The following is a 15004-nucleotide window of genomic DNA, read 5'->3' on the forward strand; positions in this document are numbered from 1 at the left end:
TGGTACACCAAGTATAAGGTGAATCAATTACTAGGGCCTGGAGCTCACTAACCCTGCACCCTCTGCAGACCTGAGGTCATCCATTTTATTTTAACAGCCAGATGCTGGGCATGCTCCATGAACAAGTCAGAGGGATACTGAGTTTCCCAGGCAGTGTGTGAAAACACGTATCCTTTCCTCACCATGACCATGCTGAAAGACTGCAAAATGACAGTAATGGGACAGCTTGAAAGTCTTACCCAGGCTGAGGACCTCATAAACCAGCAGACCTTCAAGCATGGACTCCAACCACACCTATCTCGTGTCAGAACGCTTGGAAAGGGAAGAACGGAACAAAATCCAGGTGATGAGGCATACCTAGCATCTCTCCGAGCAGATCAAGAAAAGGACTGAAAGAAGCAAGAGAAACAAGAGCAGAAATGACGAGATGAGGAGGCGGCCCATCAGCAAATGCTGGCAGAAGAAAGGAGACGGCAGAACCTGCAGCAGGAAAAAGAGCGAAGGTCTGAATGCCTTCCTCCGGAATCACTCCCAGATGAGCCAGACAGTGTAAAAATCATCTTCAAGATGCCAAATGATTCTAGAGTGGAGAGATATTTTCTCTTTACTCAGCCATTAACAGTGATCTATGATTTCCTCTTTTCTCTGAAGGAAAGCCCTTAGAAATTTCAGATCATGGCTAATTTTCCTCGCTGAAGTAACCAGCACCAAAAATAAGACCTTTTAAGTCAGGTTCTTCAAGTGACAGATACCTAGTAGCTCAAAAGAATCTTTCATTGGCTGGGTAAGAACAATATTAGGGTCCCAAGTGAGCCCAGGGAAGGACATCTTGAGTTACTACTACTACTATAAATCATTTCTATAGCGCTACCAGTCATACGGAGCACTTCACAATTTAACATGAAGAAAAGACAGTCCCTGCTCAAAAGAGCTTACAATCTAAATCAGGACAGACAGACAGGACAAATAAGGGATAAGGGTAGGACGGACAGACAGGACATAAGGGAAGGGACTAATGAAGGGTAGGATAGACAGGATATATGGGGAAAGGGACTATTGAAGAGAGGAAGACAAGATAAAGGTTACGAGCAGGTGACGTTAGGAATTAAAAGCAGCATCAAACAGGTAGGCCTTTAGCCCGGATTTGAAGGCGGCCAGGGATGGAGCTTGATGCAATGGCTCAGGGAGGCTATTCCAGGCATAAGATGCGGCAAGATAAAAGGAACAGCGTCTGAGTTAGCGATGGGGGAGAAGGGTACAATTAGGAGAGATATGCCTAGTGAACGGAGTTCCTGGGAAGGAGTGCAGGGAGAGATAAGGGTGGAGAGGTAGTGAGGGGCAGCAGCGTGAATGCACTTATAGGTTAATAAGAGGAGCTTGAATTGTATATGGAAACGGACAGGGAGCCAGTGAAGTGACTTCAGAAGAGGGCTGATATGGGCATAGCGACTTTGGCAAAATATTAATCGTGCAGCAGCATTTTGAACAGATTGAAGAGGAAAGAGATGGCTGAGTGGAAGACCGGTGAGAAGTAAGTTCCAGTAGTCCAAGCGAGAGGTGATGAGAGTGTGGATGAGGGTTCTGGTAGCGTGCTCAGAAAGGAGAGGGCGAATTTTGGTGATGTTATAGAGGAAGAAACAACAGGTTTTAGCAATCTGTTGAATATGTGCAGAGAAGGAGAGGGAGGAGTCGAAGATGACCCCAAGGTTACGAGCAGATGAGACATGAAGAATGAGCGTGTTGTTGACAGAAATAGAGAGTGGGGGAAGGGGAGAGGCTGGTTTAGGTGGGAAGATAAGGAGCTCAGTTTTGGACATATTGAGCTTCAGGTGGCGGTGAGACATCCAGGCAGCAATGTCAGACAGGCAGGCAGATATCTTGGCCTGGATTTCTGCCAAGATTTCTGGTGTGGAGAAGTAGATCTGGGAGTCATCAGCGTAAAGGTGATATTGAAAACCTTGGGCTGAAATCAGAGCACCAAGGGAGGAAGTATAGATGGAGAAAAGGAGAGGTCCTAGGACAGATCCCTGAGGTACACCCACTGAGAGCGGGATAGAGGAAGAGGAGGATCCACCAGAGTAAACACTAAAAGTACACTGAGAGAGATATGAAGAAAACCAGGAAAGAGCAGAGTTCCGAAATCCAAGTGAGGACAGCGTGTCAAGGAGTAGGTTGTGATCAACAGTGTCAAAAGCAGCAGAAAGATCAAGAAGGATGAGGACAGAGTAGAGCTCTTTGGATTTAGCCAGGAATAGATCATTGGAGACTTTAGCAAGTGCAGTTTCAGTTGAATGAAGGCCCCGGGGCGAAAGCCAGACTGGAGAGGATCAAGAATAGCCTGAGAAGAAAGAAAGTTGAGGCAGCGATGGAGGACAGCACGTTCTAGTAACTTGGATAAGAAAGGGAGGAGGGAGATGGGGCGATAGTTGGAAGGAGGTAGGATCCAGAGAAGGTTTTTTTGAGGAGTGGGGTGAGTACGGCATGTTTGAAGGCATCAGGGACAATTGCAGTGGAAAGTGACAGATTGAGAATATGACAGATGAAAGGAGTGACAGCAGGAGAGATAGTGTTGAGTAGATGAGTGGGGACGGGGTCAGTGGGGCAAGTGGTTAGTTTTGAAGATGAAAGAAGAAGTAAGGTTTCTTCTTCAGTGATTTCGGAAAAGGAAGGAAAGGAGGAAGGGTAAGAGGGTTGAGAGAGTGGACTAAGGGAAGGGGGGGGGTGGAGGAGAGCTGGTTGCAAATTCAAGTTTAATCCTGTGAACCTTATTGAGAAAGTAATCAGCCAAAGTCTGGGGAGAAAGTGAAGGGGGAGTTGGAGGAGAAGGCACTTTGAGGAGAGAGTTTAGCGTGGCAAAGAGACGTCGAGGATTCGAACCAATAGAGTTAGTCAATTGGATATAATAATCCTGTTTGGCAAGTTGGAGAGCAGATTGATGCCATAGAGTTGATGCCATAGAGCCCAAGACTGGTACGTAATCCCAATTCATGGATCTCTGAAGAGACAAAAGATACCGGATCTGGGTCTCAAGTTTCAGCTGGTGATCAAGGGGAAGGAATACCTTAGCCTGGCGAGTATCGAACCAGACCCCTAAATAGTCTAAGGTCTGTGTTGGAACAAGGAAACTCTTGTCAAAGTTTACCACTCAACTTAGAGAAGTTAACGACACCATTCTGAAGGATGCCGAATACTCTACTACTACTACTACTTAGCACTTATATAGCGCTACAAAGCGTACGCAGCGCTGCTTGGAAGGGGCCCAAATCACCCAATTGTCCAGATAAAGGATGGCCCTGAACGCCCTCCCTCCTCAGAATGGCTGCCACCACTACCATGGCCTTGGAGAAGGTTTAGGGTGCTGTGGAGAGCCCAAAGGGCATTGAAAGTGTTTCCCAGAATGACAAATTGGAGGAATTTCCTGTGAAGAGGCCAAATACAAATATGCAAATAAGCCTCCTTGAAGTCAAATAATGTTAAAAACTCTCCCGGCTGGACTGAGTCTATCACAACATCTCATCCAAGACTGGTTGACCCCTTTGAGGTCCAAAACTAGATGGAAAGACCCCCCTTATTGGGAACTACAGATAGAATACCTGACGGTCCCCATTCCTGAGGAGGCACTGGCTGCACTGCTCTGAGCTCTAAGAGCAACTGCAGAGTGGACAAAACCCCCTGTTGCTTGGCTAGAGCCTTGGAAGGGGATTCCAAGAACAGACACCCTCCTACAGTGGCTGGAGCAACCCATCACTGGGCGATCGCTGAGGAGGAAGACAGTCTAGGACTGGGGACAGAACCGTTTTTGGTGCCCCAAAATGAAAACCCACCCAAAGAGAAATCAGACTCAAATCGGCAAAACTAAGGGTTAGCTCACTTGTCCATAAGACCATCCAATTGTATGAAGTTGTGGAAAGTATATGCATACCTTCCACTCTATGAATTTGGCAGAATTTTCAAAGAACTCACATACTCTAATTTGAAAACTACCTCAGAAAAAAGTACCCATATGCATTTACACCTATGCATGTGGAGGGAAATATCATATATACTTTTGAAATGGAAAAGTGCAGACTCTGTCCCCCCTGGGAAAGCATCTTCAAAATACAAGTAATCTCATGTACGTACAGGCACCACACACACTTACAAGTTTACTCACGCATGGTGGGCAATTATATAAAAGCTTGTTTCTGTATGTAAAGCACATTTTTACCTGCATGAACAGCTTCAAAAATTATTCTCATATTGGAGAACTGAGGCAATGGAGTATTTTCAGTTGTATCATGAATAATATTATTATTGGGGTCCCAGGCCTGACCTTGGCTCAGGATTTAAAATGAGAGAAAATCTTATAGGCCTGTGTCTCTGATTTGAACTCCGGTGTTGAGATACTGCAGAGCAGGCTGAAAACCGCAAGGGTGGGGGGGGGTCTAACTGATAGAGTTGCACGAATGTGAACAGGTGTTCAGAAATACAGAACTCATGATCTGTTGTGACACTCTCATGTAGCAGAATGAGGAAGGGGCATGAGTGGGAAAGAACAGAGTAACACTGTTTAGCAACCGTGTGGTTTAACAGATGTTCTTCAAAAACAACAAGATGGCTTCTCAGGGACTTTTCAGTAAATATTAACCAACTTATTACCATAGCCAATCAGTATTAACTATGACATTAACATAGAGCCAATAAGGTGTGCTTACTGTCATATTATCCGTATCATGAGTGGACATATAAAAATAAGTGTGCTTCCTACTTCAAGCCAGAGAGATGGTCACAACTGCTCTCTCCATGAGAAACCAATCTATTGCAAATAATCCAATTGCTTTCTCATGAGTAGTTTTGAGTCTTTTATATCTACTAATTGGCTCTGAGTGGTAAAATATAACATTAAAGACTCAGACCCAGAAAACACCTATGTATAGCTGGGATACTATATTCCCATAACCAACTGATTGTACATGTTGCTTGTATATTCACTGGAGTCTCAGATAACTACTGATTTGACTTGTACCTGGTAAATAAAATTGAGTTGTACCTCTCATTACAAATGGTGTTCTGTAAACTGCACTTACAGAGCAATGGCTAACTGTAATTATATTTGATTGGTTCCTCCTTAACTATTCAGAGTAAGTGCACTGCTCTGGGATCTTGGGGAGTTTAGATTAGCGAGGTAAATACACCAGAAGCAGCCTGGGGTGCGTCTTATTCATTCTTAGATTGTAGAGACTTTCCCTCTGCATTAGAAGAAATAAATCTCACCCTAAATAGGGGGTGACTAGTCCCCCTAGAAAAACAATCATTACATATTTTTTTTCTGCTTGTTAAATTAAGCCAGCTTTATTTCAGTCAATCCAACATTTAGAAGTCTGGAGCAGAAGAAGAAGAAAAGAGGCACTGGGTGAATGTAACATTCCAATGGAGAACAAAGAGGCTACCAGAAATTAAATATGTATGGATGGAAAAAAACTGAGTGTTAAAAGTACAGGGTGATCTGATGTCCTGTCTATTTCTCTGTTTTTCTGCCTTGACAGTCAATCTAATGTATAGCAGACAAAATCCATAACAGCAAAGCAAAATAGAACCATGGGTAAATGTTCTACACTTACATGTAATCAAAAGCTCGCAAATGCATTAAGACATTGGCGTCCAGATTTGTCACCTCAACCATGTTTATATATTCTTCCCCTTCTTCTATGACGTCAGCAGCCTCTTGCTCGTCCTTTTGCTTCATCACCTTGATTTTGTTGAGAGAACAGTTTTCCTGGATCATAGCCACCGAATTCTCATTCAAGTCATTGATTGTCACTTTTACAGCCCTCCCAAAGTGCTTTGCCCACTGTAATCCCATTATACCTGTGAAGTGAAAGTAAAAAATTATAAAATAAGACAGTGCATCAACGGCACAACTACATTTCTTTGCACCCAGGGCAAGTTCTATAAATTGCGCCTCCATGCTTGTATTTCTGCAACCAACACGCCAACATATGCATCTCAGGCATATGTCCTGCTTGTCCTGGTCCTAATTACGTTAATCTTTGCAGATTCACTGAACATTATGGACACCAAATTCTTATCAGCAATCTGGACCCCAAACAAAACAAAGAAAATCTACTGAAATTAATTTATTAGAATACCTGGAAAGAGTCCCAGTGTTGTTTTCTCCTGGCTCTCATTCCCCCATTCGCCCTCTCCTACACTAACATGGTGTCTTTAATATTTATCTAAATAAATTCTCTCTGTGCTATAATTTTTTTATTTAAGCTGCTATATATATTTTGTACTGAGAATTTGCAACAGAACATAACAAAATACAATCATTTATATTCTGCTAGCTTCCTAGAAGGGTGAACAACGTATTACAATAATAGAACTAGTAGAGTATACTGGGAAGTACAAATAGCTTAAATATTAATTACCAAAACAAAAAATATCAATACATTTAAGAAAATTTTATGAAATAAAGTTTTCAATTGTCAATAAAATAATTACATAAGATGGAAGAGACCTAAAGTACTGGGTAGGCTATTCCAAACTGTAAATGCTCAATATGAAAAAAAAAATATTTAGTTGTTTTATGCAACATAAGCTTTGCACTGATGGAAAAATGTTGTTGTGGGCCGAGTTATGATCTGATTCTGCCAAGGGAGATTTGCAGGACAGTTACCTGGTTATCATCACACTCTTTTTTGCATCATTACCATTTAGATGTGCAGGCTTCTCAGGATGCAGCCTAAGGGGTTAAAGTGCTGGAGGCAGGGTTCTGTGGGTCCCACCCTCAGTAAATATTACTTGGGTACTTTCAAAGTATCTGGACTGGTCTGGAGGGATAAGGAAGGAGAAATTAGGTCTTACCTACTAGTCTATTTTACTTGAGTTTCACCTAACCAGTCCAGAACAGCCAGTGGCTATTTCTGGTAGAGATTTGGATAGTTGAAGCATCCTATATAATAAAACGCACCTCCAACATTCTGAAGCTGACTGCATGGCTGAGGCATTCCTGCTCTCTGTATTCATCTCCTGAATTGACATCACATACTTCCGGGTTCATCACAAGCAGAAGTGACCAACCACACGAGGTTTCTCAGCTTCAGAATGTTGGAGGTGCATTCCATTAAACAAGATTGGTCAGTTCCTTGAAGCACAGCCAGAGCTCAGCGTCCTGCACAGTAATGCTCAGACACCAGAGAGAAGGGGGGGGGGGGCTGACACCAGAGGGGGGGAGGGTATCTCTGTCACACACACATTCTCTCCCTCTCTCACTCTCACACACTGTCTCTCACACACTGTATGTCTCACACTGTATCACATTCACTATGTGTCATACAGTCACTCACACACTCTCTTGGTCTTATACACTCAGTCTCACAGAGAGTCTGTGTCTCACACACACTCTCTCTCTCTCTCGAACACACTGTATCTGTGTGAAACACTCTCTCTCTCTCACACACACACAGTGTCTCACATACTCACTTGCACAAACTCTTATTCTCACACTCTCTCTCTCACAGACACACACGCACCCAGACTCACTCTCTCTCTCACACACACACACACACACATTCACTCTCTCTCTCTCACACACAGTCACTCTCACATACCCTCTCTCAAACATACACACTCCGAGGAAAACCTTGCTAGTGCTCGTTTCATTTGTGTCAGAAACGGGCCTTTTTTTACCAGTCATTTTGTAATTTAGTTCTCTTAGTTGCTCTAATTTCCATCTACTGCAGACTGCAGGAAGGCCTTGGTTAAGAATGAATGCTATGGCTGAATTTTGATGTTTTTTTTTTGTTGTTGTTCAGGTTTGTGGGAAAGTTAGTTACTTTTTTGCTTTATCAAAACACTGACTGGAAAGAAATTGCACAGGATACCTATAGGGTTATGTCACTGGTTCAGTGGTTCTTGGTCTCCATCTGCTGGCAGGAAAAGGCAAACCCATGCATCTGACTAGTCTGGAGGAACTCAAGGAAAGTAAATTAGTAGGTATGACCTAATGTTTCCTTAATTTTCATCCTGTTAGACATTTCCAGAACAAAAGGTTATGTCACCCTTCCAGCAGATGAAGGCAGAAAAGCTGAATCTTCCAGTGACATCACTGTTATAAGGAGAGGTGAAACCTGGAACTTGACAATATTTCTGTGTCTTCTGCAGATGGTACAAGTTGGACTGGTGCAGGAGTTCTTCAGTGTAGGCCTGACTCCCCATAGTGTAGCCCATCCTTTGGCTGGTGTTGAATTCCAGTGATTGGATCACAAACCTTCACTCTGGTTGAGCCTACAGGGGGGTCTACACAACTGCAGCCCCAAGCCTTAGCCCGTGGAGTCTCACTTGGACTGGCAGGCTGAGGTCTTGCCTCTGGCTAGATAAATTGGTAAAGGTGATCCCAGCACAGATTGGTGCGGCTTTGAAAAATCTGTAGGATTGAAGACTTGATGAAACAAGTCTTTCAGATGCTTTCCCAGGGTCTATAGGCTTTAGTGTGTAGTGATGTCATGTTTAGGGCCTGTTTGTGTTGGGCTCAGAGGTTACTTACAGATCTCTTGATCCTTGTTGCTCGGCTGGAATCTGGTTTGCAGTGTATTATCTCATCAGGGGAATGGCGGTGGCAGTGTCAGCCCTTCGGCGCTTTTGGTAAAGGAATTAGGTGGCAGATACAGCCTCCAAGTTCAGACTTAACAAGCTACCATTTCAGGGCAAATGAAGGACCTGGGGAATCAAAGTATTTACAAGCAAAGGAGTACTGCATTTTCAGAAGGCAAAGTGCTACTGCCCAGGTTAAGGGGTCCAGGCCAGCACTCCCAATTCCTGGGTGCAGCATCATCCTTTCATGCCAACAGGAAGATGGGGGGATGGGATGGGGCTCGCAAGAACACTTAATGATGGGCTGTGGATCCCTTCCTCAGAAGAATGGGGGAGTGGGAGCAGGCTGATTTTCTCAAGGGGTGGATCCAGATCACTTAAACCAGTGGGTTTTGGACATGGAGAGGCAGGGCTATATTCTGAAAATGTTTCCGCCCACTCACAGATTATTTTATGATTTCACCCTGCTCAGCACTATTCAAGAGGTTGGTGGATCTAGATACCCTAGAAAGTCTGTAATGCCTGAGAAAGGTAATTCCTGTGCCGAGAGAGGAATAAGGACTGGATATTAAGAGAGCACTTGGTTAGATCAAAGGATAAGAACAGAACTGCTGTGCAAACTTCCTCACTGGTCTAAAAAACCTTCTAGCGATCAATTTTTTAATTTTTGTAATTACTTTTTTCTTAATTTTTTTATTAAGTCCTTTCCTTCCTTTTCTTTCAATCTTAATGATTTTTCCCTATTAGGGCCCTTAAAGCGAATGCTACATACCTGTAGAAGGTATTCTCCGAGGACAGCAGGCTGATTGTTCTCACTGATGGGTGACGTCCACGGCAGCCCCTCCAATCGGAAACTTCACTAGCAAAGTCCTTTGCTAGTCCTCGCGCGCCCGCGCGCACCGCGCATGCGCGGCCGTCTTCCCGCCCGAAACCGGCTCGAGCCGGCCAGTCCAGTATGTAGCAAGACAATACACTTCAAGGGAAGACACAACTCCAACGGGGAGGCGGGCGGGTTTGTGAGAACAATCAGCCTGCTGTCCTCGGAGAATACCTTCTACAGGTATGTAGCATTCGCTTTCTCCGAGGACAAGCAGGCTGCTTGTTCTCACTGATGGGGTATCCCTAGCCCCCAGGCTCACTCAAAACAACAACCATGGTCAATTGGGCCTCGCAACGGCGAGGACATAACTGAGATTGACCTAAAAAATTTACCAACTAACTGAGAGTGTAGCCTGGAACAGAACAAACAGGGCCCTCGGGGGGTGGAGTTGGATCCTAAAGCCCAAACAGGTTCTGAAGAACTGACTGCCCGAACCGACTGTCACGTCGGGTATCCTGCTGCAGGCAGTAATGAGATGTGAATGTGTGGACAGATGACCACGTCGCAGCTTTGCAAATTTCTTCAATTGAGGCTGACTTCAAGTGGGCTACCGACGCAGCCATGGCTCTAACATTATGAGCCGTGACATGACCCTCAAGAGTCAGCCCCGCCTGGGCGTAAGTGAAGGAAATGCAATCTGCTAGCCAATTGGATATGGTGCGTTTCCCTACAGCCACTCCCCTCCTATTGGGATCAAAAGAAACAAACAATTGGGCGGACTGTCTGTGGGGCTGTGTCCGCTCCAGGTAGAAGGCCAATGCTCTCTTGCAGTCCAATGCATGCAGCTGACGTTCAGCAGGGCAGGAATGAGGACGGGGAAAGAATGTTGGCAAGACAATTGACTGGTTCAGATGGAACTCCGACACGACCTTTGGCAGAAACTTAGGGTGAGTGCGGAGGACTACCCTGTTGTGATGAAATTTGGTGTAAGGGGCCTGGGCTACCAGGGCCTGAAGCTCACTGACTCTACGAGCCGAAGTAACTGCCACCAAGAAAATGACCTTCCAGGTCAAGTACTTCGGATGGCAGGAATTCAGTGGCTCAAAAGGAGGTTTCATCAGCTGGGTGAGAACGACATTGAGATCCCATGACACTGTAGGAGGTTTGACAGGGGGCTTTGACAAAAGCAAACCTCTCATGAAGCGAACAACTAAAGGCTGTCCTGAGATCGGCTTACCTTCCACTTGGTAATGGTATGCACTGATTGCACTAAGGTGAACCCTTACGGAGTTGGTCTTAAGACCAGACTCAGACAAGTGCAGAAGGTATTCAAGCAGGGTCTGTGTAGGACAAGAGCGAGGATCTAGGGCCTTGCTGTCACACCAGACGGCAAACCTCCTCCAATGAAAGAAGTAACTTCTCTTAGTGGAGTCTTTCCTGGAAGCAAGCAAGATGCGGGAGACACCCTCTGACAGACCCAAAGAGGCAAAGTCTACGCCCTCAACATCCAGGCCGTGAGAGCCAGAGACTGGAGGTTGGGATGCAGAAGAGCCCCTTCGTCCTGCGTGATGAGGGTCGGAAAACACTCCAATCTCCACGGTTCTTTGGAGGATAACTCCAGAAGAAGAGGAAACCAGATCTGACGCGGCCAAAAAGGAGCAATCAGAATCATGGTGCCTCGGTCTTGCTTGAGTTTCAACAAAGTCTTCCCCACCAGAGGGATGGGAGGATAAGCATACAGCAGGCCCTCCCCCCAATCCAGGAGGAAGGCATCCGAAGCCAGTCTGCCGTGGGCCTGAAGCCTGGAACAGAACTGAGGGACTTTGTGGTTCACTCGAGATGCGAAGAGATCCACCAAGGGGGTGCCCCACGCTTGGAAGATCTGGCGCACCACTCGGGAGTTGAGCGACCACTCGTGAGGCTGCATAATCCTGCTCAACCTGTCGGCCAGACTGTTGTTTACGCCTGCCAGATATGTGGCTTGGAGCACCATGCCGAGACGGCGAGCCCAGAGCCACATGCTGACGGCTTCCTGACACAGGGGGCGAGATCCGGTGCCCCCCTGCTTGTTGACATAATACATGGCAACCTGGTTGTCTGTCTGAATTTGGATAATTTGGTGGGACAGCCGATCTCTGAAAGCCTTCAGAGCGTTCCAGATCGCTCGTAACTCCAGGAGATTGATCTGTAGACCGCGTTCCTGGAGGGACCAGCATCCTTGGGTGTGAAGCCCATCGACATGAGCTCCCCATCCCAGGAGGGACGCATCCGTAGTCAGCACTTTCCGTGGCTGAGGAATTTGGAAGGGACGTCCCAGAGTCAAATTGGAGCAAATGGTCCACCAATACAGGGATTCGAGAAAACTCGTGGACAGGTGGATCACGTCCTCCAGACCCCCAGCGGCCTGATACCACTGGGAGGCTAGGGTCCATTGAGCAGATCTCATGTGAAGGCGGGCCATGGGAGTCACATGAACTGTGGAGGCCATGTGGCCCAGCAATCTCAACATCTGCCGAGCTGTGATCTGCTGGGACGCTCGCACCCGCGAGACGAGGGACAACAAGTTGTTGGCTCTCGTCTCTGGGAGATAGGCGCGAGCCGTCCGAGAATCCAGCAGAGCTCCTATGAATTCGAGGTTCTGCACTGGAAGAAGGTGGGACTTTGGATAATTTATCACAAACCCCAGTAGCTCCAGTAGGCGAATAGTCATCTGCATGGACTGCAGGGCTCCTGCCTCGGATGTGTTCTTCACCAGCCAATCGTCGAGATATGGGAACACGTGCACCCCCAGCCTGCGAAGCGCCGCTGCTACCACAGCTAGGCACTTGGTGAACAGCCTGGGCGCAGAGGCGAGCCCAAAGGGTAGCACACAGTACTGGAAGTGGCGTGTGCCCAACTGAAATCGCAGATACTGTCTGTGAGCTGGCAGTATCGGGATGTGTGTGTAGGCATCCTTCAAGTCCAGAGAGCATAGCCAATCGTTTTGCTGAATCATGGGGAGAAGGGTGCCCAGGGAAAGCATCCTGAACTTTTCTTTTTCGAGATATTTGTTCAGGGCCCTTAGGTCTAGGATGGGACGCATCCCCCCTGTTTTCTTTTCCACAAGGAAGTACCTGGAATAGAATCCCAGCCCTTCTTGCCCGGATGGCACGGGCTCGACCGCATTGGCGCTGAGAAGGGCGGAGAGTTCCTCTGCAAGTACCTTCTTGTGCTGGAAGCTGTAAGACTGAGCTCCCGGTGGACAATTTGGAGGTTTTGAGGTCAAATTGAGGGTGTACCCCTGCCGGACTATTTGCAGAACCCACTGATCGGAGGTTATGAGAGGCCACCTTCGGTGAAAAGCTTTCAACCTCCCTCCGACTGGCAGGTCGCCCGGCACGGACACTTGGATGTCGGCTATGCTCTGCTGGAGCCAGTCAAAAGCTCGCCCCTTGCTTTTGCTGGGGAGCCGCGGGGCCTTGCTGAGTCGCACGCTGCTGACGAGAGCGAGCGCGCTGGGGCTTAGCCTGGGCCGCAGGCTGTCGGGAAGGAGGATTGTACCTACGCTTGCCAGAAGAGTAGGGAACAGTCTTCCTTCCCCCGAAAAATCGTCTACCTGTAGAGGTAGAAGCTGAAGGCTGCCGGCGGGCGAATTTGTCGAATGCGGTGTCCCGCTGGTGGAGAGACTCTACCACCTGTTCGACTTTTTCACCAAAAATATTGTCCGCACGGCAAGGCGAGTCCGCAATCCGCTGCTGGATTCTATTCTCCAGGTCGGCGGCACGCAGCCATGAGAGCCTGCGCATCACCACACCTTGAGCAGCGGCCCTGGACGCAACATCAAAAGTGTCATAAACTCCTCTGGCCAGGAATTTTCTGCACGCCTTCAGCTGCCTGACCACCTCCTGAAAAGGCTTGGCTTGCTCAGGGGGAAGAGCATCAACCAAGCCCGCCAACTGCCGCACATTGTTCCGCATGTGTATGCTCGTGTAGAGCTGGTAAGACTGGATCTTGGACACGAGCATAGAGGAATGGTAGGCCTTCCTCCCAAAGGAGTCTAAGGTTCTAGCGTCCTTGCCCGGGGGCGCCGAAGCATGTTCCCTAGAACTCTTAGCCTTCTTTAGGGCCAAATCCACAACTCCAGAGTCATGAGGCAACTGAGTGCGCATCAGCTCTGGGTCCCCATGGATCCGGTACTGGGACTCGATCTTCTTGGGAATGTGGGGATTAGTTAATGGCTTGGTCCAGTTCGCAAGCAATGTCTTTTTCAGGACATGGTGCAAGGGAACAGTGGACGCTTCCTTAGGTGGAGAAGGATAGTCCAGGAGCTCAAACATTTCAGCCCTGGGCTCGTCCTCCACAACCACCGGGAAGGGGATGGCCGTAGACATCTCCCGGACAAAGGAGGCAAAAGACAGACTCTCGGGAGGAGAAAGCTGTCTCTCAGGAGAGGGAGTGGGATCAGACGGAAGACCCTCAGACTCCTCGTCAGAGAAATATCTGGGATCTTCCTCTTCCTCCCACGAGGCCTCACCCTCGGTGTCAGACACAAGTTCACGGACCTGTGTCTGCAACCTCGCCCTGCTCGACTCCGTGGAACCACGTCCACGATGGGGGCGTCGAGAGGTAGACTCCCTGGCCCGCATCGGCGAAGCTCCCTCCGCCGACGTAGTCGGGGAGCCCTCCTGGGAGGTGGCCGCGGTCGGCACCGCACGCGGTACCGACGTCGGGGACCTCAACCTGGGCGATGGGCCAGCCGGCGCCACGCTCGACGGTACCGGAGGCGCAAGCACCGCCGGTACCGGAGGGGTAGGGCGCAACAGCTCTCCCAGAATCTCTGGGAGAACGGCCCGGAGGCTCTCGTTCAGAGTGGCTGCAGAAAAAGACTGAGAGGTCGATGCAGGCGTCGACGTCAGAACCTGTTCCGGGCGAGGAGGCTGTTCCGGGCTGTCCAGAGTGGAGCGCATCGACACCTCTTGAACAGAGGGTGAGCGGTCCTCTCGGTGCCGATGCCTGCTGGGTGCCGAATCCCTCGGCGACCCAGAGCTCTCGGTGCCGACACGGGGAGGAGACCGGTGTCGATGCTTCTTCGATTTCTTCCGAAGCATGTCACCGGAGCTCCCCGGCACCGACGAGGACGTAGAATCCATCCGTCGCTTCCTCGGGGCCGAGGCCGAAGGAGGTCGGTCTCGGGGGGGCTGTACCGCAGGAGCCCTCAGGGTAGGAGGAGACCCACCCGAAGGCTCACCGCCACCAGCAGGGGAATGGACAGCCCTCACCTGCACTCCTGACGATGCACCACCGTCCGACGACATCAGCAGACGAGGTCCCGGTACCACCGACGTCGATGCAGCTATCCGATGTCTCGGCGCCGATGCAGAGGCCCGATGCCTCGATGCACTCGATGCAGGGGCGGCCGAGGAAGATGGTCTGGACGCTGACGACGTCGATGCACTCGAAGATCCCGGTGCCGATGCCGACGAAGAGCCCGAGAACAACACGTTCCACTGGGCTAGTCTCGCTACCTGAGTCCGCCTCTGAAGCAGGGAACACAGACTGCAGTTCTGAGGGCGGTGCTCGGCCCCCAGACACTGAAGACACGACGCATTGGGTGCACTTCTTGAAGCCGCT

The 15004-nt window shown here is 48.5% G+C and overlaps 1 protein-coding gene across 1 annotated transcript in view; it reads right to left on the bottom strand.

Annotated features, from left to right (window-relative positions):
* The window catches only part of TRMT1L (tRNA methyltransferase 1 like), a 283269-nt gene that overhangs the window by 97500 nt on the left and 170765 nt on the right, over positions 1-15004 (bottom strand). Inside the window, 1 exon segment of the mRNA XM_030206540.1 lies at positions 5601-5847. Coding sequence (XP_030062400.1) covers positions 5601-5847 — 247 coding nt within the window.

This window comes from Microcaecilia unicolor, chromosome 6 (genome assembly GCF_901765095.1).
Source record: "Microcaecilia unicolor chromosome 6, aMicUni1.1, whole genome shotgun sequence".
Lineage (NCBI taxonomy): Eukaryota > Metazoa > Chordata > Amphibia > Gymnophiona > Siphonopidae > Microcaecilia > Microcaecilia unicolor.